The sequence below is a fragment of the Pieris rapae genome, chromosome 8, assembly GCF_905147795.1.
Source record: "Pieris rapae chromosome 8, ilPieRapa1.1, whole genome shotgun sequence".
NCBI lineage: Eukaryota > Metazoa > Arthropoda > Insecta > Lepidoptera > Pieridae > Pieris > Pieris rapae.
In genome coordinates, this window is record NC_059516.1 from 7,646,689 (window position 1) to 7,672,555 (window position 25,867).

Consider the following 25,867-nt stretch of genomic DNA (forward strand, 5'->3'; position numbering starts at 1 on the left):
ATAATTTATAAAAAGTACGAGGTGTAAGCTTAACAGAGATCATAACATAGAAATAATGTGTAAAAAAAGTTGTGTCAACTACATATAGTGAAGTATTATCCTATCAATTGTTTGTCAATAAATAGAAAAGCAAGTGCGTCACATCCATGTGCCTTTATCTAAAGATTTTAAGACCTCCACAAACTAATAAAGCTTGGGAATAACGAGAAAACATCCATCTCATAATAAAAAGCACGATGGTGGTAATAAAGTGATTTATCCCATAAAATAACAGCTGATCGCTTTGATTACGCACAATACGAAGGAACTCATAATTTTACAACCAATTTACAAACAATAAAAGTCCATCTTATGCACACATTCACCCTCTGATATAACTCCATTGAGAGGCGAAAGCCGCAGCTCATAACTTTTATGGGCACTCCAATAAAACCATAACTCAATAGAAATCAGACGAAATTCTTTATAACCCGATAATAGAGGGCGCGTGTAATTTTGTGAACAGCGCCATCTCTGTTAGAAACGATGAACTTTTTAAGCGTCCACTCGAATGTTGACGCGTCGTAAAATAAAAGATACTTTACGACCTCGAGTGATGACGCTAGTATAGCGATTCTGTTACTAATATACATATTATTTTTTCAAACATTTTTTAAAATAAGTATTGAATTTGTTGATTATTAATGGCATTGGTGTCTTACTGTAATATATTCATAGACAAATATCTTGTTACTATATAATTCTTGAATTAACTAATTACAGAATTCAACAATTATATTGTAGGTATCAAAAACAACAATATGTACCGAGAAAATTGTTATTGTTTACAAATTTTGATTGATTATTAAAAAATGAACCACTATATTATAATAATTTATTTTAAAATGTATTGCTTATTTCTCCTCTATAGTTTCCATTAATGTCTTATAATTGTCGATTATAATATTATTGCGTTTCCGAAGAGGTGTAATAGCGCCATCTCTGACATTATAGCTGAACTTTTATGGTCCCAATTGAGAGTAATGGCTTGGCGAGTATCGAGACCATAAGAATAAAATGTGATGGTGATTTTAACTCAACTGAAACCTATACGATTTGCTTTTTTCAAACAAAATATATAATATGTAATATTGTGTATATTTAATGTATACTCAGAGGAATCAAATCATGTTTAAAGTAAATAACGAAGTGTAGTGTGCTAATTGATGATTTATGCTTTCGATGGTGTGATTTTTAAATGAAATATTGATTATAGTTGATAATAGATGTCGCGACTGGTCCCTTACGTAACTTATAGTGTAACAAAATAATTACAAAGCGTGTTAAAGCTCGGTATAAAAATAACTTTATATTCGTAAAAACATATCAGTCCTAAGATTTATTAGTATTTGAGAAAAGTTATTAAATAAAAATGAGATTATTAAGAAATATGATTTCAACATGTGTCTGTAATAGATACCTACTCAATATTTATACTAAATTGTAAAAGATGTTTATAGTATCTGACTAATGTATTAAATAAAAATACTAAGCAATATACCTAATAACAGCAGAAGCGTTGTGTTTACTTATAGAGAAATTGATTACTGATATGAATTTAAAACTTCCGAGTCTCTCGCTGACTAGTACCTACCGATTGCAGTAAAGCTCTTGAAATCTGGAGCTATAAAAAAATGTGATAAATTCACATTAATATCAACTGTTAAAGAAATTTTTATTTTATAGTTCTACCGTATAGACAATATTACCTTCAGATATGTACACCATCCTTAGTAGTACGACACAACACCGCTTAAGACCACTCACACAATTCTAAAAAGTTGTAGGGTAATTATACAGTGGGAGGGTGACAAATCCCCTAATAAAACAACAGAGAAATAATTCCGAGGATAAATCGCCCTCGGTGTGAATGGAATAGCAATTATATGCTTGAGTTGTTCACTCCTTCTAATCGTTACTATTTTATTTTCCCTCAGAGCCTGGACTGAATTGTTATAGAATTATTGGAAAAAATATATATGTTTAAAAAGAAACGTTTACTTTCACTTAAGAAATAAATATACCTATTCGCTTATTCAGTTGTAAAGTTTGTATATAGCGTCTAAGCTTTCTTAGTAAATAAGCAATTAAACCAGCAGGGTCCTCAGCTCAACCAAAGAAATTAAGTTTTAAACTTTGTAATTTAAAAAAAATGCAATATATATGTATTAATTCTAAATTTAATTAAATACATTAAAATTTTCATATAAAATAATTCTCACATAATACGGAAACAGATGAGATATCTTTATCACACAGCACCCAGAACCCATGCACTTATTCAAATTCAGCGATAACACGATATATTATTCGTAATAAATCACCGACGCATGCGCAACGCATAAGAATTAACTAGATATTTCAATTAACCGAAGATTTATAATTAATTTATTCGCTTTTGCTGCGTGGACGCGCTTAGTGGGCTCCCATTTGTTCTGGTTTGCGAACTTTTACGTTTTTAAAGCTTTGTAAACTAGAATGTATTAAAAAAACTAATTAATAACAATAACAAGATTAAAGTTTCTGTAAGTCGCTTAGTTTAGTGGTTTATTTCTATAACGTGTAGGCCGTAACAGATTATGAACTATTTATATTATTATAAGCTTTAAATTATAAGTATCTAAAATTGCTTAGTTATTAAACTTATATTCTACGATAACTTGTAAATAACATACCAATTTCTTATGCAATCTGTGCCTGCTTATAAAACTATAAAGAAGAAAGATTCCTTTTTTCTGTACCTGTAATGTATGTTTGTTTTTACGAAGAATCCCTGTCTATCTTTAATTACCTCAAAATGTTAAGCCATAAGAGGCCAGGACTGGGAAGTACATTCGTTTATGTTTACTATAATATAATTAAAATGAATGTTAAATGGAAAATTAATTTATAAAGGTCACCTGTATGACTTGAACATCTATAAGGTTATAACGGTTATCGTTAAACATTTAAGATAAATTTCAAAAATCGAAATGTTCGTTAATGACCCATAATTTTAGCGATTTAATCAAAATTGATGTTATAGTTACTTCAAAAAGTAACTGGTTATCTTGTGACATTATAAATAGGCGTGGTTCGTGTACTGGGAAAAAAAACTTTCGAAAACACTTGTTTTGGGTTTTCAAAATCGGAAAACCATTTCGCTGTTTAAAAATATTATTTAATTTGGTTTTATTTGGTAGGAATAATTTACGTACGTCGATAACTGTTGCCCACCTAATTATGATTGTACAATTGTTCTGAACATTTATTTAATAAAAGATTATTGTAAAAAAAACTTAAATATGTCTATAACAAATATTTAATTAACATTACCAAACTATTTTTACACTGCCAAACCGATTAATTGCTTATGATCATTAAATAAGACTTCAAAAATAAATTTTATAACACCTACCAACCTTATAATTAACTACACTGATCATATTTTAATTTTGTAACTTCAGAAACGTCAAAATATCTTAATAATATTACTTTTTACTACAAGTTTAGATTTTTATTTAAGCAACCAAGCCATGAAATGAACATGATATCATTTTTCACCAAAATGGTGGATTTAAGAATTAAAGAAAAATCCAAGTAATATTAATCAATCGTAATCAGTAAGTATAGCTAAGTTGCTATATAAAATGATTTAACGAATTCTTAAGTTACATGAAAGAATTCATCCTATTTATAATTATTGTAGGATGTACTAAGTGAATAGCTTGCATTTAAACAGACAAAACATTCAATTATTTGATTTATCTCCAAATAACCTGCATAGGTTTTATAGAGTTAGTTTTATAGTGTTATAATTATCTCTTCACAGCTATAAGGTAAATTATTATTCAGGTACAATTGCAGTGACTGCAGTTTTCAGTAATTTGGTCGGAGTGTGATCTTATTTAACTTAAAGCTTCTTTTAATAAATTGATTATCACGTCCTCGATCAATCAAACTTCTCAGCCTTACAATATAAGTTATATTTGCGAATATCAATCCTTGATTGCTGACAAATCTCTTTGTTTTAAAGACCATTTATTCCCATTACACATTGTAATAAAAGGAATAGCAGTTTGTCAGAGCAATGCACGAGCTTTATGGCATTCAGTGTGGTGTCATAAAGCGATAAAATAGAAGTTGGGAGCGCGAACAAACCAATAGATAATGAAGTTTTATTGGTCAGTTTTACAACAGTCCCTGGGCGACAGTGAGGCCCAGTAAATGGCTGTCCGTACACGCAATCGCCCCCGGATTGGTGTGGGATGGTACAATGTAAACACTGCAGACTTGCAATTTAATTTTGTATTACAACTAAAAGATGCAACTAAATAGTTTTCATTGAATTTAGAGTAGGTACTAAGAGCAGACTAAGTCTAATGGCTAAACGCGTCATTATCATTCCCCCACACTGTTGTTTGATCTGTGCACAAAGTGCATTTCTATGTGAACATGTATTTTAAAATTTTATGTGTGCATCACGCAGTCATGGAAATTGTCAGAAAACTTGAGCTATTAGGATCCAAAAATCGATTTTAGCAGTTTTAGCAGTCAATTCGTCTTGCAGTTTCGATTTACAAATAAATGCTTTTGGCAACGTTGTCTGTTATTTGACTTATTTTCTCGTTATAATATGTATTTCATGAGTCAAAAAGCGTTATAATAATATTAACCAAAAAACATTCAATGGTCTCAGAAGCGATCTGTCAACTGGATTTGGTAGCCAAAACTCTTGTCGGTAGCAACAATTTTTTGTAACTACGTATATTTTAAGAGCCATTAGCCATCTTTTTATAGGGACATTTTATCGCACTTTTTTGAAGTTTCATATATAAATCTTTTGCTATATAAATCTTGGAACATACCTAATGAAGTAACAAGCCTAATTTATATCCTTTCAAAGTCCGCAGATTTATCGCTGTGACGAGATAAAGGACAGACAGTCTGTCCATGTAATCTTTCTTATTCTGGTTTAAATATCAATTTACTGGTTTTGAAAGGATAAGTGGCTGAAAATTAATTCTGTTGAAACACCGCAAATGTTTTTCACTAAATCGATTTTGGCTTCTTTCAAAAGACTAAATAATATGATATACATATTTATTAGATAGCTTCGGGTATTATTTTGTACCGGAAGAAATTAATAAACCTTTCATAATATGGATTTGTTTAAGTACATAATTAACTTTCGAATATTAAGAAGGTCATTGCCACTGAATTCTATTGTGTTATTTGACTGTACAAGGCCAGGATTCTAAACCATTTGTAGTAGCTACACGCTAAAATATTGTAGAACTGTTTTCGGGAAGCGAATTCGACAACTGTTTCTATCACGGTACCGCGATGTTTTCATGTTTCGAAGAATGGTAAGCAGCAACTCCAAATTATTTTGGGTATATAATTTAAATATCTACTCTAAAACATTTCATTTGTCTCATATATTGTGCGTTAAGCTGACTAAATACTAAATCTGTTTGAATACGTGTCTTCCTCTGTTATTTGTATTAGGTAGTGTGAAAGTGTAACTTATCAACAGCAATTGTAACTTTATTGATAGCTGCAATTATGGCAAAGTGACTATTAAGTAGGCAGTATGCGGCTGAGTTGAGATAGCGAGCTGGTTTATAGCCTCTAGTGTGGTCCAAAACAATTAATGGATCCCGCTGAAAACTGCTTTCAGAAGTTCTATACAACAATTGATTTATTATATAATTTTGAATTATATAAAAAAATGCTTCCTCAACCGATGTTTTTTATCATATAACTGCTAGAATATTTGCTTATGTAGTCTACATGCATTAAAACATTATAATGAAATAAATTGGCACTACAACCTTTTTAGGTCTGTGCCTCAGATTTCTATATCTATTCATAATTTGTAAATTGTACAGGCAAGTAGGTGACCAGATTCCAGTGCCCGACACACACAGTCGACTTTTTGTGTCTAAGGCAAGTTTCGTGACGATGTTTTCCTTCACCGTTCGAGTGAATTCTAAATGCGCACATAGACAGAAAGTCCTTTGATGCACAGCCGAGGATTGAATCTTCGCAGGGACGAGAGCCGAACGCAAAACTAACTACAACACCACAGCTTTTGCTGCTATATATAATTAAAACCATTTATTTCAACCAATGGACCGTTTGGTGAACCAGTATTTTAATCAAATATTACTTCAACTATAGCCGGCAAACGTTTTGAAATTCATATAAAACTTCATAAATATATACATGTATCAATATTAATTAAATTTATTCAAGCAACTCTATGTATAGAGGCATTATACAGAAGCAGGCTCGTGCGCGGGTACAGTTAATTAAATAAATTGTTATCGATGAAAGCCTCAATTCGTCCGCGTACGAAAGTTCAATGACCACAAACACACCACAATTTTGTACTAACTAGGACATTTTGCTATTCAAAGATATAGCCTCCATCTGATAGGTTTCCAGTTTTGAAAGACGTTGTTAAATGATATCCTGGGTTTATCAAATTTATGGGCATCGTACGTACAGTCAAGTCGTGTGCGGTGGGGCAGGCCGGGTGACGCGATAGTATCACAGCACGAATGTACTTGAACAAGTACCCACAAGGGCTGGATTTTCTACTTGCTAAGAGTCATTGTTTATGAAGTATTATTTATTTAGTCACATATAGGTACAATAAAAAATATTTATTGATGCTATTTTTATGTATGAATTTTCATGTACATAGAATAAAGTCAGATGTATTTCTTTGTACGGGATACAAGTTAACTACTGCGTTAACTTGCGTAAGGGTCAATATACTGTGAATTCTTGGTGTATAATATTTTAGGTATATAAACAAAAGACAATTATTAATATACTTACTTAATAATAATAATTAAAATTATATATAAATACGTCATTGTTTCAATGTAGGTATTTTATTGGCGCAACACTATTCATCTTGATTAGTATAAACATGATTTTTTACTTATTAACACAACAATGCAGTCAATAAAACAGTATAGTAATTGATTATTTGCACCTAGATATTGTCTAGATCGTGTGTGAACAAAGTGTAGTTAGTGAGATAAGATTACCTGCGATAAGGCAAACTATCCATTAGTTAACTAAGGCTTGTAAGGATGACCTTTAACTATGATCCCTATCTTCTATTACTTATCTACTAATTAATTGAACATTTTAGCTATACAATGCTATATTTTATACTACGATATTTAAAATTTATTCGGATATTGTTATAATACTTAGTATATAAGTAATTTAATCATTAATAAATAGTTACCTAATTACATATAACGTTAATTCGTTATATAATGACTCTGCTGTATTTATGTCATATAATTTTAATTGTTTGTGTCAACCTTAAATTGCAAAGACTTTTTATGTCTATATGACTTTCGAATGCGTTAACGGTTTTTAAAAATTTGTATTTTAAATGATGCGTAGGTATATTTTAGATTAGATGCGTGACTGTTTTCTATCTAAAAGTTCTTAATACGGTTCAACAAATTGAATTAAATGTATGCGAGTTGACGAACCTCATTAATCTGGCCGCTTTCTCGCGCGAGAAATAACTTTCCGTTAAATTCTCAAAAGTGAACGAGTAAAAAACGCCATCGCTAAATAACTGATGGCTCGCGTCTGGTGACCACATAAGAAAGATCACATCTCGACTCAGCTGCCTCGGGTATATAATGATATATGCACCGATACATACGAACAGGTTCCGGGAGCCTTATAAAATTGCAATATAACCGCCGCTGAATATCGATTAATAAAAACCCTTCGTATATGATTAATCGATTATGCATTATTCAAGCTATCGGCTAATTAACTTACGAATTTCATGAACTCAAGTTGTGAAATTCAGTTTTAAAATATAGGTAGGTATGAATACTTTTTTGTAAGTAACTTTAATTTAATAGCTTAAAATAATTTATTTATATATTAAATTTTGGTCTAGTATGTATTACTATTAAATATTTAAAAACATTATTATGATATAATAATAATAATAATCGAGCGAATGTTAAATGCGCAAAGAAAGAAAGTCTATTGGTGCACAACCGGAATCAAACCTACGATCTCACGCATGACAGTCGCACGCTGAATCTACTAGGTCACTACAATCTTTACTATTATTATAATGAACTGTTAAAACAAACAATATAATATAAGGATTAGTATAATTATAACTAAGAATTAGTATAATTTTGGTGTGGATTTAAATTAACTAAATTGAGTCGTTTGAATATTAATGTTGCGTCGTATTAATGTGGCCAATAATATTTCTTATCGGACCAAATAATTATCAGTTATCGTTGAATTGATTTAGGTGGAGGACCGAAAAATGGCGACCATATATGTATGGTTAGCAAGTAAACAGTAAAGGTTGATTTTCGCTGTTAATTTTAAAATTTTCTTACGTTTGATGTGAAATTGTTAAGCAGCTTTGAAGTCTTTATATAGAGTGTAGTAGTGGTATAGAAAAGTAAATTCTTGAACGCAATCAGTATTATGTAGCAGGCATTAGTAGCCACGTCGTATTTTTAATTGAAGCCCTAATTTAATGACTTAACACGTCCTACGTATCAGCTATTTGACATTTCTCGACATCAATAACGTGTCCAAACATGAAGCAAAGTATTTCTGTGGACCTGTTTTACTGACCGTACGCCCAGCTCGACTCAAAGAATCCACTTTTTAGTGTCCGTTTGATGTTTCTTACCGTATTGGGAATGCGAGATGGAACTGACCATAGTAAATTTAATTAATAGACGTGCGTATAATACTCGTGATGAAGCCATTACAAACTTCACCAAATAAAAGACTACAAAGTATTTGTATTCAAATGTATCACTCCCATTGTCTAGCTCTGTTTAAGGCAAGCGATATAATTAAAATTTTTGGTATCGATTAACGAGGACGACGCAATGAAAATAATCTTAATGAATTTTTCTTTAATGATTAACTGCTTACAAATATTTATTAATTAATGTTTAATTTGCGGTGCATGCGCCGTTCACGTTTCGACTATAAAGAGACGGTCGGGAAAGATCAAAGGGCTCTCGAAACTGGCTTAGTAAATTAAAACATTGCAAAGCAGCTATCCATAGATGTCTCGCTCGGGCGATTTCAAAAATGGCGTCGCGGTTCGCCCTGTGACGAGTAAGTTTTTCGCAACCGTCTCCACTCGATAAATAATGCCGCGGTCTTTGACAAAAACTCACCTAGTCCTGTTCGGTGGCCGGCGGCGCCCTCCCGCCCTCTCCACTCGCCCTTCACTGCCTCTCTTTGCCCGCACTCCATCCGAAGCCTTTTTCTGCCCTTTCCGAGGCGCCGGCGCATTCAACATCCTCACTTTCACGATTATAACCCTAACTATTTACACGGCTATGCGCTAAAATAATACCTACTTATATTTATGGCAATTTGTTTAACTTCACCAACTATTACAACTGGAGGAACACGATCACGTTACACTATACTTATGCGAGAGTATTGAGGGGTGATGGCGCGGTTAGACTGTTTGCACACGACTCTGGTACGAAACGATAATCTAACTTAATATGACTCTTACTTAGCTTTAAGGGTACGAGACCGGGTCTCTTTGGTAGGCATATTAATTTGTACAATGTTATAGTCCATTTCACCGCCAGCGACGGCCTCTGCTCATATTCTACGATAGAGCTACACTATGATACACGGAAGAGATTTCTACAAATTGCACTGGTTTTCCAAACGCGAACATCTAAGACGATAGCGCGATTTAAAATATATGTAAATAATTCAATAAATCAACAAAAAAACAACCCAAAACACAAAATAATACGACCCGTTTCTATTCTAACATTAACAGTTTATTCGTCATACAAAAGTGAACATGTCAAAATCGAGTTAATTAATTTAAAAAATAATCACAACAACCGAACAACACTTAAATAACGTAAAATAATTACAAACAATTTACAAACACAAAGGGCTAGGGATTGTTTGTATTGCATAGTGCAATCGTATCACTGTAATTATTATTATTATAGGTAGTACGCGCGCACCTAATGCTCGGGATGACCCTGTGCTGCCGCCGCGGCCGCAGCCGCCGCCGCAGCAGCCTTCTGTGCTTGCGCCTGTTTCTCTTGTTCATTTAACTCCTTTATTGCCTGTATCTCTTTCTTTAACTTCATCCTTCGATTCTGAAACCATATTTTTATCTGTCGCTCCGTGAGACAGAGCGCGTGGGCCATTTCGATACGTCTCCTTCGCGTGAGGTAGTGGTTCGTGTGGAATTCTTTCTCTAATTCTAACGTCTGATATCTTGTGTACGTTTGTCTCCCTCGTCTTCTGAGGCCATTTGCTCCTGTAACAAAAAGAAAGAAGTTGTGGTTATTGATTTAGGCGGATGTTAGGTTGGAGAAAAAAAGGTTGATGTGTGATGTCGGTGCATCGTTTGATCGTCATTGAATGGGTTTCCTGTCACCGTGTATTTGAAATGACGTAACAATTGCTTCTGGAGACAGGTTCATTTAGTCTTTAGTATCAATATTGATGAACGTTGTAGCTTGTAAAACTGGTTCTATTTCTAAAACCATATTCAAATAAGCCTTGTTAATAACAACATAAAATATTCAAATCATAAAAGTAAATAAGGTGAGATAAATTGACTGAAGAGGTGTTCATTTGACCGTGTTTGGTATATAACAGGTTAATGTAACGAATGTTATTAAGCATCGTTGGGGCCGGTTACTGGAAACGACGCTGAATTGGTTCCCGAGAATTCGATCTGAGATAGCCGGCTACAGTTTGATGGCCGCGGGACGTGAAAATTCGTAAGTAACAACGCAAATAATATACAGAAAAATAACAAAGAATTTAAAATTAGGAATACGAGTAACTAATTAAGAACATCGCAATTTGTATAAAAGCAATGAAGGCTATAGTAAAATATGTTGGGTATATAATTATTCGATATCCAAATGAAACATTTAAGTGCTGCATTCGGTTTTTATGAAGCCAATGTTGATAGATTAAATTTCAACGATCGAACGGAAGATAATATTCATATACGAATAAACCACATAAATAATGTGTCAAAAAACCAATCGAGATGTTAAAAGACTAAGCACTCAAGTAACACGTTGCCTTTGAAGTTGATACAAAAATAAAAGCACTTTAGAACGAGGCCGAAGAACGCTTCTCACAGTGTAAAAGGGTTGGCAAGCGATTTAATGGCTTAATTATCTCAAGTGGGAGCGGGCAGCTTAAAGACCACAGTGCATGTATGCGTTTATCTATTATATTGAAGGAGTTCAAGTCACGGGGGATATATTTATTGAACTCAACTTTAAAATATATAAGAATCCTAAGCTTGAGCAACTAGGATTTATTTTGCAATTAATTATCGTCAACCTCAGTTCTTAAATTTAAATTTGGAAGACGTGTACATTTTGTTTAGTCTCGTTAACTCTTTATTAAGAAGAACGGATGCGGAAAGAAGCATACACTTTTAATAGTTATTTTATCATCTATTATATTAATCATTTATTTATTATTAACTCACAACTGGTATTGTTTCAAATATCGAACACGCCCCGTACAATGCGCATTAATACAAAATTCTTATATTTTGGCGGAACTTTAATTACGAGAATTAAGCTATGTCCGTTTTCTAAGAGCGTACTTTAAGTGCAGCCTTTTTAATAATTAACAAATTTATTTCAGCCAGAGGAGGTGGTGCTTAATTGAGTGACGCTAATTGCCTAAGCCGTAAAAGCCTCCGCCACGAGACGTAAATACTGAACCTTTTCTTTGTACGTTGTAATAGTACCTACATAATTTAACCAATTGACAATGTTCATTTATTTAGAGTCCACATGAATGAGCAAATAATAACAGTATTAGTTTATTTATACACTTCATATAAAACTGCAAAATATTCCGTTTCAAGTTTTTCTGTTTGACTTCTGACAACGTCAAAAACTGATAAATCTTCTGCAACATTGTAAATGCGTCCAATTAAGAGAAAAGGCAATCGCTTTCTCAACGGATGTGCAAACACCTTTTAAACAAATAAATAAGAAAGACATAAATACATATATGTATGCAAATAAATATTTTTTTGTTTATGCAATTAACGTCAGTGGTTTCTGTCAATTTGCGTCTTGTAAATTTAACTCAAAATCTGGCGTTCATAAAAGCAATAAACATGACACAAACGACTTCATTAAGACGTTGGGCGGGACTTTGACAGGCAAAAAAGATGTGTGCTGCCTTAATAGGTAAATAATGACAATCAAATGTTTCCGTAAGCTACAAACCAGAAAAATCTTCTGCACATCTGTATCGAGTTCCGGCGTTATAGGTTGTGCCACCCTTTTGCATTTCATTTCTCAAGGAAATGTTCAAATTACATCAAAGGTTGTATGTAACTTAAATAAGAGTAACAATTGGACATAAATAGGAAACAAAATATTAAATAAATAAATTTGATGTTCTTGAACAAGTGTCAGGACTCGGGACCAACCCGTTTTGCAACACGTGTAGCGAACAAAAGAAACTCGCCATCCCCGCTTTCCCTCAGCTGGGCGACAAAGGATTGCGCAAGTTTATATTAGTCGTAAAGAATTTTGAACTAAGATCTATAGTCTGTAAACCGCTCGTAATTCTCAATGGTCCCGCAATTGGGGAACATTTGAAACAACTGTTGTTTGCTTCGATATTTTAATTGTTCCTAATTCATAAAACTTTCGTGATTAACACCCGCTGCGTTGAAAACCGAAGAAATTTTTTTTCGAAACACGTGAAACATGTTTGGCAGGATGCGCCTATTTATTTTGTGGGTTCGTAAAACAATAATCACGTGTAAAGAGTGAATTAAGAAATAAAGGCGTTGGTGTTTCGTATAATACTTAGCTTAATATGCACTCATGCCTACGCTTGTAATTTTCTATCATTGAATTATGTAAATTAAACGCGCTACGAAGATTAAAGTCAATATAGACGTGTATGCAAGTACTATAGAGTTATGTAGCCTTATTCGTTATCTGGCCTTCATTATATCGATATGAATCTTGAAATAATTTGATTCGTCCATATAAAAAATTACACATGTAGTAAGGCTTTCACGTAAAAATAAATTAACGATCAATTTTCACGAAACGTGTTTTTTAAATCAACGAGGACAGAACGGGTTTTTATATCAGCCTCTTTCCCGAATTTTGCTTATTACATATTCAGAGGTAACCAGTTCACTGAGATAATAACTCTTATTGGTAAGACGAATCGAAAATTACGAAATGAACACCTTCAACGACACTGAGAATCGAGGTACCTAAAGGCGTACATATAAGTAATACATGAGGTAGCTACAGGTAACGTAACGGCCTACCTGGGTGGTCCAGCCTCAGTGATCAGATGATACATAATAGCTATAAATATGTATAACATTTATATCGGTAAAGATTCGTGTCGCGGTCCCTTTATTGACTTGTATTAAGTACATTGTAAGCAATTAAAGTCGTGCTTAATTTTAATTGTTGTTTTTGAGATTGTGTTATTGATATATTTTTAGATGAGAGTTTTCGTATAATTTACTAGAAGTAAAACTGTGTTAACGAAACATAAATCGGAAACACATGAAAATACGTGATAAAGTTGATAAAAAAACAATATCTTTTAGCAATCGGTAAATACCAATAAGCAAAAATCAAGCCAGAAACCAATAAGATTTCTATTAGATTATTTATCGTATAGAGTTTTCACTGCAATGAGAAACGGAACGAACTCACGTTTAATTTATGATAGTTACCATAATGCCGCTATCTGCACACTTCCAATCAGAGCACTAGATGTGTATCGAGAGACTGCTTGTTATCTCAAAAACACAATATGAATAATACATTAGTCACCAGCACGGAATACTTGAGTACTTAAATTGGCAAAGCTTAATTGACTCAAAGTTGAAAATGAAACACTGCCAACGTTTTCTTACCTTCGATCGGGAGCTTTTTGTCCGATATCTTCCCGCCACGGAATCAATTTAAATCGCTAATATCCTTCTCTAGATGGAGTGTACGAAAAAAGGAATGAAAATTTGAAAACAATAGTGAAATTAAGTGCCTCCGAGATAAACAACTTCTTCTGTTGATTCGATCTCGGACGTTATTATGACATTAAGTTAAACTATCCGTTTTTTAACAATTACTTTATGTTCATTGAATTTTTACTGTTGAACGGTTATTTATGACAAATCTTCGTGAAGAAATTTCATAAATTTTGAAATATAAATGAAGGTAATAAAGCGAATCGGTATTCAAGTCATAAATTGCACGTTAGTGGTTCTTAAGTTGTTTTTCACGATATAATTTCAAGTATTATTTAGTTATAACGATAAAATCATTTTCTTTAATACTATAGCCATTTTAATAAGTAGTTATTGTATATAGAGACTTGTTAGCTTTACAGTTTTATCATTTTATATATTGAAAGGAAACATTCAATTACAATACTGTTGCTAAACATTCACTTACGATTTATGTACCTACTGAGTTATTATAATAATTGCAGGCCATGCAACAAAATTCCGAATCGATTAATAATAAAAATTATCATATTCGTTTACGGTCGCCAAAATCTCGAATTCCTTGGAAAAATTAAGTAGCACTCACAATAAATGCAAATTGCTAATTGATGGCTATAAGGCCCAGTTACGTGATTTATGTTAAGCTCGTAAAACGTACATAATGTATATAAACACTGCCCTTTACATGGCAGTATGTTTTATTTATATCACGCACGTAATAAAGTTACGCCTCCATCGGCCGCAATTAATAACTGGAGATATTAAACTTTAAACGTATCATACAGATCTTGGATATGTACCCCCAACAATATGTGAACCCTTTTGACATAGCTCTTTGATACTGGACCCATATTACCTCATAGATCAGGGCCGAAAGCAATAAAAATTGCCCATCCCTCCGGGATTAGGACAAACCCTGACGTATGTGGCATGTAAAATCCTGAGACTTTTTCAAGGGGCCCATTTGAACTTATTTAAAAATCAATTTGGTCCTACGCCCTCGATACTAACATAAACCTATAAGCATTTCCTTTCGATAAAATACAAATCAATATATTCGTTACTCCAAATATATGAGGCATAAATCAATAACAGCGTACTGATACAGAATTTACGAGATCATTCAGCTTATAACACGAATAACATAATGCATGATATCTATATTCAATTCAAAATTGTAAAAGGGAGCGTGTTATTCGAAATCGCACAAATATTATTTCGAATTATTGATGCGAATAATTTAAAGCAAATCATTGGAACCACGTTAACAAGATGCAGCTGTTATGCATTTTGAAAAACTCGTTAGTCCTCCAAAATAGAATATGAAGTGTCACTCCTTCCCTAATAAATCAGGGGTGATTAATGTTAGTTAGGAACGAAACTCTCCGTGTGACGGGGCAGTACCTCATTGGGTGGCGCGGACGCCATATTGCTCAGAACTTGTAGCTGTCAAACTTTGAGTTATTGCTGGTCGCCTTTCTTCCTTCGGATTAGTCTATGTCTTATCTTACATTAACGAGATAAGTACGAAAATCGCGGGCGTATCACCTACCTGAGAATTGAGTTTGTAAAAAAAACTCCAAGGGTCCGATTTGATTTCATGGATATGTCTGATAAATTTACGTTTTGTTCTGGAGGTGTAAAATTATAGCGCTACATTGACTCCAAAGGAATGTATTTTGATTTATATTTTGACGTAAAAGCCAAAACATTAGTATCTATTGTAAAAATCAATTTATTGGCATAATAAATGTGACCGTTGTATCGCATAAATCTGATTTAAGATAATTTATATTTTTCGAGTTGGTTGCTATCTCTATTATTTATTCCCAGTAGAGGAAGGAAATATCTTGAAACAATAGATCCTACATTACAGTCGAATAGAAGATTTTAGTTTACAGCTTTGATTACACAGCGAAGTTCTAAGTAGACGTTTTGCCTACCGCCCAATAGCACATAGTAATAGATCAAACTGATGTAGTCTTTAAATTGATTCAATAGAGTCGGTTATTCTCAGAAGAAATTTACGTGAGTGAAGTGATGGAGAAAACCTACAATTTTCGATTTAACGTATGTAATATAAGCACATAAAGGCAAATCGTACAATTTTATAAATTGAAGACCGTTGTTTTATGTTATCAGGATGGCTATGAAGATATTGTAACCAGCATAAATCATATAACTGTTTTATTATTATTATCTATATAGCAATCACGTATTTTTAAAGGGTTAACAATTATTGTCTACGTTTGGTAGATAAACATTTCATTATATATTTACTTAGATTTAAATATGTTTTACAGTGTATTCACCTGATATTATAGACTTCGCATTTAACGTTTGCCACGGCAAGTTTCGTTAGAGCAAGTTTCCCCACTAAGTTTAGACTTGGCAAAGAAACCACAAAAGCTCAACTTAGTAAATCTTCAGATATATGAACTAGGGAATTTAATAGACAATAATTCTTTGGAGAGTTTCATTCCTATTAAATACATATTTTGTTTACTTACCTGTTATTTTTAATGAAAATCTATTTTACGTATCATATTTGCATTACGTATATTTTTTTAATAACGGAACATACAATTTTATTCGTAAGTCATAATCTGTTAGTAGGCAGTCAAATAATTAGTTAGCGTTGAGTTCAAAATTTAATCCCCGAAGGTATCCTAATATACCTTATTTATTATATACCTACCTATATTAAGATACATATATATTTTATGTAATTCAGAAATTTAATTTCGGTAAAGCTATGGATTAATCTTGTTATTAAACAAGTAGTACATCATGGGTAAAGTATCACTAGTAATAGTGTCAGAAAGTATAAGAGAACTGCATTGTATGTGAAGAGCATCCTTAACAGTTTAAAATAATATATAAGATAGTTATGCGAAAGTAAATACAGTTTGCATTATGCTTAAATGCAAGTTTGGTCGTTGAGGCAGGGATTTCGCTAGGATTTTGTCTGCGTTTGAAATAAATTAAGCAGATCTGCAGTCTGAATGCGTTGAGACATTGCAGTTTTTAGTCTAGAGTTATAGTCTAGGAACAAATAAATATTCCAAAAAACTCTCTATTTATTCGAATTCTTAAGTATATTGAATTTTTTTGTAAACATTGTTAACAGCAGCTGTGAATACCTAACATACGCAGATGGGAATGAAAATTACTTCAGGCTTCTACAAGCATATTTTAAATATGCTATTAAATTCATATAAAACTTATGTGAACTTCATATCGTACGTTAATTAATTACACACCGATTATTATTATTTGTTTTACTTATGAATTTAAGTCATTTTAATAAACATATTTTTTTAATATCACATTATTCATAATAAAAAAAATTTAAGAGCTAAATTTTGGAAATTCACGTTTATGTATATGTTAAAATTGTATTTAAATTGAACCTCAGCTGTATATCACTACTTTTTGGCAAGATTCTATGACCTTCACAGCTATATATAATCTTTATTATAAATTAAATAAACCATAATTCATCACTACCTCAGGTGAAAACTGTCCATAAGCCGTTTGGCGTTCTTTAAGCTTATTGTGTTTATTAATAGAGAGTGACATGATTATAATATGTACAGATTAAAAACCCTAAAATGTATGGTAAAGCAAAGACATCGTTACATCACGCAGGCTATAAAACATCCGCCCCAAAACCTGTGTCAATAAAGATAAAGGAAAACTAATATCAAAACAGGAATAGGTACGTGATAAGAAAACATTTATTCCCTATGTTTAATGCATGATTTGTCATAATTTTCCAGCCTCCCTTGTCTGTCCGTTGTTTTGTATCTAGCGGGGAAATGGCCGTTGATGATTTATAGCTTATCTTATTTATTTTAAACGAGAAAAATCGTTTAGGGGAAGAATTGTATGTCAGGTTTATTAACAGGCTGCTGCGACGGGATCACGCAATTACACGATCTACTTGCTTATTTATTAATGTTTACTCAAGCTTAGGCGATGTGAGTATTTATTTTATATGAAATTCAGAAATGTATATAAAAGACAAATACTTAATTAACAACTATTAAATTAAATTACCTGTCAAAATAATGAATACAGCTTTCATGATTATTTTAAATTTGAATAACGAAGATTCAAAAAAATATTAGGCGGTTGGTATTTGGTTGGGTTTAAACTGCAAAACTGTGCATCAAAAGTTGGCGATAAATAACAATATGGCGTCCGCTGCCCCGTGTTTGCTCTCGCCCACATAATCCGTTCATGCGCCTGTAAATCCATCCAACGATGTCCCGTACTACACTAAATCATCATAAGAGAATCCCTACGCACACATAGTCTTTTACATGCTTTTAATACTTGTATTTAAATTCTAATAAACACTCATATTTACTAACCATAGGTAAACATTTATTTATCTTAAAAAAAAACGTTCGGAAAAATTGCAGAATCATTATCAGATCGTTCCCTGTCGCGTGGCACCGTGAAAAACTACTCAATATATTCCAATGGTTTTGTTCGATTTTCGCAACGCTGCCACCGTTACTGAAAAAGTTTGCATCGTAATGCAATCGCGTGGCATTAGTTTTGCAGTTTATCAGCGCGTTCTCGCCGCTGCAAAAGCTTTGAGGGATTAATACAGCAGCGCAGTGGAATAAATTGTTTACAAAATACAAGCTACGCTGTCTCGTAATTATCATGCATTTTTACATTAAGAGAATTTCTGTAAAAACCGCTGACGCACAGAATCTTGTAGATTTAAAAATTAAATTTCGCATTTTCCCCGTATGATAGAACAAAAAACTCACTTTCGAGCAATTATGTGCACTTAGCTGAGCCGGAATTTCAGTACATCAAAAATAAAATGAAGTTGTACATGAATAAAAAGTTGACTAAACAACGAGTGTTCATGCAATATTTGTTTGGACATCGCAATTTTTAGTTGAGGGCAGTGAGCTATCGCCGCAATTTGACTTTTTGGTCGATTTATGCGCGCCACTCCGCGGAAAGCGGGCGAACAAGCGGAATTTGTTGCGGGACAGGGCTATTTTTTAGTTTTCCGACTCTTTATATCAGTCACATGTCTAGCCGGTGGATTGCGACGGTGATTGATATGTTTACGGTATTGCATCGCATGGATAACATGATGCATGCGTGCGCAACAAAGCTAAATTGTAGTATTGATTGCAGCAAACTTGCAAACTGCATGCGTGTTTGTAAACTAACTTTTACACTAGACTTTGTATGGAAAACTTGTCACGAATAATTAAACTTGGCGAACAGCTCTTTCCCCAAAAAGAATAAAATATATTTGAATAGATCATCCAATCGTCTCATATTTATCGACACGAAGAGGGTATATTTGAGTTACAAATAAGCAGTTTATACCTAGAATGTTCTACATAAAGCCCTCATAAAAAGACAAGAATATACACGTTTTACTAGAACTAGTCACATTTACATACGAGTTTCGTAACAATAGCTTCTGTGATCAGTTAAGTTTGTTAGTACTACGTCAGTAGTGGACATGTAGATGAGGCGATAGTGGGCCGCCAGCGTCGCAATACTAAGCCGTTTTGTTAAAGGAAATTGTGAAATATATTCAACGAGCTCTATGTAGATATAAGAAATGTATTTAGATATAAAATTAAATTTATTTTTGTAAACTATTTGTAAAGGGCACGGAGTGAATACGTAACGTCAATATAAAATATTAGCGTCTAAGTTTAGGAAGAAAACGTCAGTCTTACGAACGGATAACCAATGCGTTAAGCAAAGGTTCCATATAAGAATCTAAGAAACATAAAAAACTTAGGAATACACAGATATTATGTAAGAAGGCTAATAAAAGAAACAGACAGAATATTTGCTTATATATCTAATACATATAGGCAAAAGTTTCAAAACATTCAGTAACTTTTATGATAAATGGTTCATTGGCGTGTATTTAAAATTTACAAACTTGATGAGAAAACAAATAAGGTAGCGAATAATAACATAAATTTCCCTTACGTCTCCCGCGGGAAGCATTCATCCCGGAAGGTCTGATACATTTTTAACTGTATTTTAAATAACATGTTTTCTTTTAAACAGACTGCAAATTAAACTTCAAGTTGAAATTAACAATTGTAAAACGATTATTCAGAAAAACTGTTTTAAAATATTTCCCTCGCAAACTTTTAAATCCCATTTGGAATCTTAATAACTTTTCTTTTTATTTCCGTCTACGCGACAAATTATCACTGGCCAGTATGAAATAATATGACAAGATAAAGAACTCTTTCGTTAAACATCGTTTGGATTTTTTCATATTTAATTCTTAATTTAGTCTATTGGTTAAACGTAATTTAGAAAAAAATCAATATTTCTTTGTTATAAATATTATATTACAAAATTAGGCATATATCCTGAAAAAGACGTGCGGGATTGTATTTGTATACAGCAGTGCCTTAGCTTGGTTTAGTCAGAGATAAACGACGGGCTTGAACAATATTTCATATCCAATGTCTACAAGATACTCCACTGAATCATAGTATGCAAACCGACCTAGAGATTACTCATGTTTCTTTCGTCAGTCGTAATTTGCAGTAATGTTTAATTCCTCAACAATTTATTGCCAGTACTTTTATTGCTGTAATTATTTTAATTGCATACTATTTTAAAAAACGAATACTTTGTTCCATGTTTAAAATTAATAAGGAATTAATATGGGTATGTAAGTGTCTACATCCCAATAATGTATTATCATTACTCTCTCGTAATTTTTCCTTGTAAAAAATTTGATTTCTTTTTGGAGTGTTTAAGATATATACTAAAATAAACATTAGTTAAATGGATAGAATATAAACATACATTTAAATGACAATATATGGTTACCTAACAGAGCTTGTGGCATGCTATTTCTGATTGTGCTCTATAATCTATTCTTAGCTAGACAAGTATGGTATGGCGACTAGATATATGCGATCAAGAAAAACAATACCATTGCATCCTATTACCTTTTACGTGTTGTAACTCGAAATGGAAGCCTTATCCAGTACTTTCAGCAAAATATTTATATTAAGCATTAAACATTACATTCTTGGGGTCGTGCATTCAAACCCACTAAGAACTTTTCTTTATATGTATAACTTTTTCATATATTGAGCACATAAAAATCAACTAGGTTTGTCCCAATGAAGAGCCAAGGCTCACAAAAGATTGTAGCTCTATTTGATATATTAATCAATAATGAACTTCAAATATATTTTAAAATTTAAAGATTATTTAAATGAGAGGAATTGCTTTAATTAAATTTGTCAAAGATGTAAATGCGTAAATATATATTAAACCATAGAGTATGCATTCAGTGTTGTTAATTTGTCACAGTGAATTAGCCACGGACGGGGTAAGTGATAGCCTTAGCATGTTGCACCCTGCATGGCGCCAATATGCTCGTAAATGTCGTTACAGCACAATTTAATACCTAACTATCTGCCTAGATGCGTATCTGTTTATGTATTGTAACTAATCAATGCTGAACAATTGAACACATTTAACATCGTAATTTATCTTTGAAGAAAAAATATTCAAATTTCGAATATATACACAAGAGTAATTTTTGCATTGGTGTGAATCATACCAACTGCATTTTATCTAGGGAATACAGAAGTGTAACATGTCAAAACATTCGATTTTTAAATTTTTACATAAAAACATTGTTATAATTGACATTGGGTTTTTTTACATTCGTGTTTGTATTAGGAACAAAAACTGAATGTTTGCAAAAATGTTATGGCCATTGTACTGTTAGAATGAACCGTAAAAAACTATAAACTCCTTACCTTTGTGCACAAGATAAAGGGAGAAAGTTGCACAACGAATGGTCAGCTTTCTAAAATTCTATATTGTTGAACCATTGTTCAGGATAAAACTCTTTAAAGGAGTTACCGTTAAGTCTATTGCCTTGGGACAAAAAAAAAGCATTATGCAATAGCGAACTCATGCAATTAACCAGTGCCATTTACGTTATAAAAAGTATTTAAGCAAAGGAAGATAATTAAGAGGAATAAACAAATCGATCAATATTGTTAAGCTCGTTTTAAATTCATAATGTGAAGGCGCTAACAGTGACCATAAACAATAGTCAGCGTGTAATGTAGACATTTATGATTGTCGAGTAACATGACAATAATGCATCAACTATATCAAGCCTCATTGAGCTAGATGCGCGGTGCATAAATCATCGAATCGGACTCGAATAAAAACTACGCAATGCGCTTTCATCGAATGGCCTTTGTTTTAGATCGGAAGCATAAAATCGATAAGTTTTAGATTATACGATTGTGCTGTGCGCTTTTATTGCGGCTTTAAATAATAATTATTTTTTATCTGCTAGAATGTGTATAGTACAGTAGTGACGAGTTGGCCTAGTGGCTTCAGCGTGTGACTCTCATGCCTAATGACGTAGATTCGATCGCCAGCTGTGCACCAATGGAATTTATATATAGTATGCGCATTTTACATTCTCTTTCGGCTTTATTAGACCTAAAATTGATCACGGAACAGATTAGGAAATCTGAGGCCCAGACCTAAAAAGATTGAAGCTCCTCTGATTTATTTTTAATTTATAATACCTAGTAGATACATTACCTACGTGTTTGCTCGGATATCCTGCCAGTCGCAATGGCGTACGAGTTTATCAATAATAAATAAAATATATATATATAATATGCCAAACAACTTTAGATATTGTAATGAAATTTATTCATTTTATTTATGATTAACGTTTGTTGTTACAAAAACAAAAAGCTTACAAATTGAGAAGAGTCATAAATATTGCGAAGCGCTCGTCATAACTCTCACGAAGGCTGGATATAGTGCCGTATACAGAATTTCCACCTAATAAAAGGCCATGTTACGTGTAGGGAGCGTTAGACACGCAATTAAGGGGCAACCAGTTTAATCAGACACACCACCCGCCCTTGTACAAGGAGAGCAGGGTCAATTTATATGAAGTACTGTGGGCCAAGTTTGATTGGTGGGGCACAAAGTTTCACGTTCAACGTTAATTAGCGCGTGCCTCACGTTCTTAGGTTTAGGTAGATATTTTGGAGATAAATGTCTACAATGAAAGACCTATACAAAATTCATTCGAAATTTAAAAATAAAAGAAACAAAACATCTAAAATTGATAACAGATAGAAACTTCTTTGACGTAAATATTACTGGCCGGAATTCCATAATAAAAAGTATAAATCATGTAAATTAAGACAATATACATATTGATCCCAATACGCAGTTAGATAGGTAATTTGATGTTGAGATTAATGTGCGTGACAATTTATTGTCAATTATCGATAGTAACGGGAAGGTGCGATCAATTAACACAAAGGCAATTGCAAGTTACAACTAACTAGATATATGTGGTAATATGTTAGATAGTGTAATCTCACTGGCTGACACGATCACTATTTATATAGAGGTTTGCTGATATGTTCTTGCATGCAGATATTATAATTCTCAATGTAGGACAATTCATCATCAATTTAATAAGAATAAATACACATTAGTCACCAAAATGTATTAAAGTACTTACATCGTGTAACAGTCAAATGCACTAATTTAAATAATTTAAATAAGGAATCTTGTGTTTTTTTAATAACCCCTGAAGTCAAAAAGCACAGACAAATTTAAATAAGAATCAATTAAGTGCTGTTGTTATAGAGTACTGTACTTCCATATTCGAAATTTAAATTTTAGTTGAGAAAGTATTAATTTTCTTAAACAGAATTTATATAAACAAGAGTCAATATTTCGTAGACAAGTCATTGATTGTGAACTGATTCGGGCTTGGCTCTGCTTCTGAGGTGGAAGGGTAAAGTTCGAAGGTGGCTATTAGATCGTGCATGCATGACTCCGAACCTCGTGCTTGTGACGTTTGCTTGTATATTTTTGCTTTATTTCCTTTGACAATTTGAAGTTATATTAAATACGGCTTAATCATTATTTAAATCTTATATAATAATCGTAGTAATGTGATTATCATTACTAGATATCCCTGAAACGAAAGATTTTTTTTGTAAAATATTTATTTTTATATTGATTTAAAATTATTTTGAGGCTTATCTAATATAAGGTGATACGGCCGCCCAAGAACACTCACATTACCAGAAGGCTCGCAAGAGCGTTGCCGGCCTTTAGAGAATTGGTACACTCTTTTTTTGAAGGACCCTAGTCGATTTGTTTCAAAAATTTTAAGTAAATCCTAACTAAATGCAGTATTCACAATATATTTAACCTTCATAATAATTAAAAATGAATAAATATAAAATTAAAACTGATTTTAAAAGTTTGGTTTCTGTTCCACAGGCATTTATTATTAATACTAGATTTATTTCAGTTTTATTTAAATCATTAATAGTTTACGAAGGTGACCAATTAAAAAAAATTACGGAGGTAATCAAATAAAGAAATGTAGATAATTTATTCAAAGAGAAACATAATTTACATTTTATATGTATCTTAAAGATATTAAAATGAGTTATTAATATATTTTGGGCAATGACATAAGAAACGTATGTTCCATCAATATTATTGTATTTCCTATAGGATGCCTAAATTTAGTTAATAAGTTGAATTCATATGGTAAGATGTTTATTCCATTATAGGCTGCACAAACAAGTGAAAAATCCACGTTGAAATTTATTTATGTACGTTTACAATGTAACCAATTTAATATGAAACTTAAAGACACCAATTAATTTTTTTATGAATTGCTGCCAATATAAATAAAAAGGATCCCGGCAAAACAAACAACACAAATAAGGCCTGACTTTTAATAAATGTAAGGTGCTGAATAAAGTATAATAATTACTTTTTACTCATACATACTAAAAATGCAGCTGTTCAACTTATATGAAGTTACCTATTTATAATAACGCTATACACCTTGCAATATACAAAAATGTAGATACAATATTTTACATAAACCAAATCTAATGAAGTCCTTATCTCGCACGCCAATAAACACGTCCAGTCTAACTCGATACATTTAAAGGCGAATTTCACAAGCATTAAAATTCAAGTCGAGAATTAATAAAGAGATAAATAAATTTAAGAGCAATGGGAATGTGGGCCCGCCGTTACCAGTCCGGTTCGCTTTATGTGCATATCGAAGATGGATGGCGGGTGTTCGCGGCTCGACTCCGCGGGGAGGGGGATATGAATGCCGCCCCCCGTCTCAACCCTCCGCCGCCGTGCCGTAATGGCCGCGACCACGCAGCCCCGTCAGACGACAAAAATGCCATAATAATGGCCCCTGAATACTTTTTGCTGCACCGCTCCAAATACCCACTCCGGATCCAGTACGTGATAACTCGTCGGTCATCTCCCTTTTATTGAGAAATTCGTCAGTTTTATTTCCCGCAAAGAAAAAGGACATGTCGAAAGGGATGGAATCCAGTTGTGTCATTTCAAACACTTGATAAGTATCGCTCGGGCGGTTTTTCGATGGAGAAATTCAGTGAAGCCCCTTTCGTTAGTATTCGATGAATGCTCACTTTTTATTCGGCTTTAGGAGTAGAGGGTCACCTTCGAGATGCTTTAATTGCGAACCAATAAGAAACTTTATTTCTTCTTGATGCTGAGCGGGCCTTGACGTTGCCTTATTTGTGAAAATTAATTCCGTATAAAATCCACGCCGAAGAAAGTTTAATGACCATTAGGCACATTAGATAAATATTTTTATATCTTTATTTGACGTCCTTGATCAATGTAATAAGGCTTATTGAAAAGCTATTTGATGAAAACTGAAGCAAT

The 25,867-nt window shown here is 32.8% G+C and overlaps 1 protein-coding gene across 1 annotated transcript in view; it reads right to left on the bottom strand.

Moving 5' to 3' along the window:
• LOC110992207 (homeotic protein ultrabithorax) overlaps positions 1 to 25,867 on the bottom strand; it is a 100,562-nt gene that overhangs the window by 18,658 nt on the left and 56,037 nt on the right. Inside the window, exon 2 of the mRNA XM_022257928.2 lies at positions 9,240 to 10,366. Coding sequence (XP_022113620.2) covers positions 10,065 to 10,366 — 302 coding nt within the window. The 3' untranslated portion in view covers positions 9,240 to 10,064. The remainder of the gene's footprint in view (positions 1 to 9,239; positions 10,367 to 25,867) is intronic.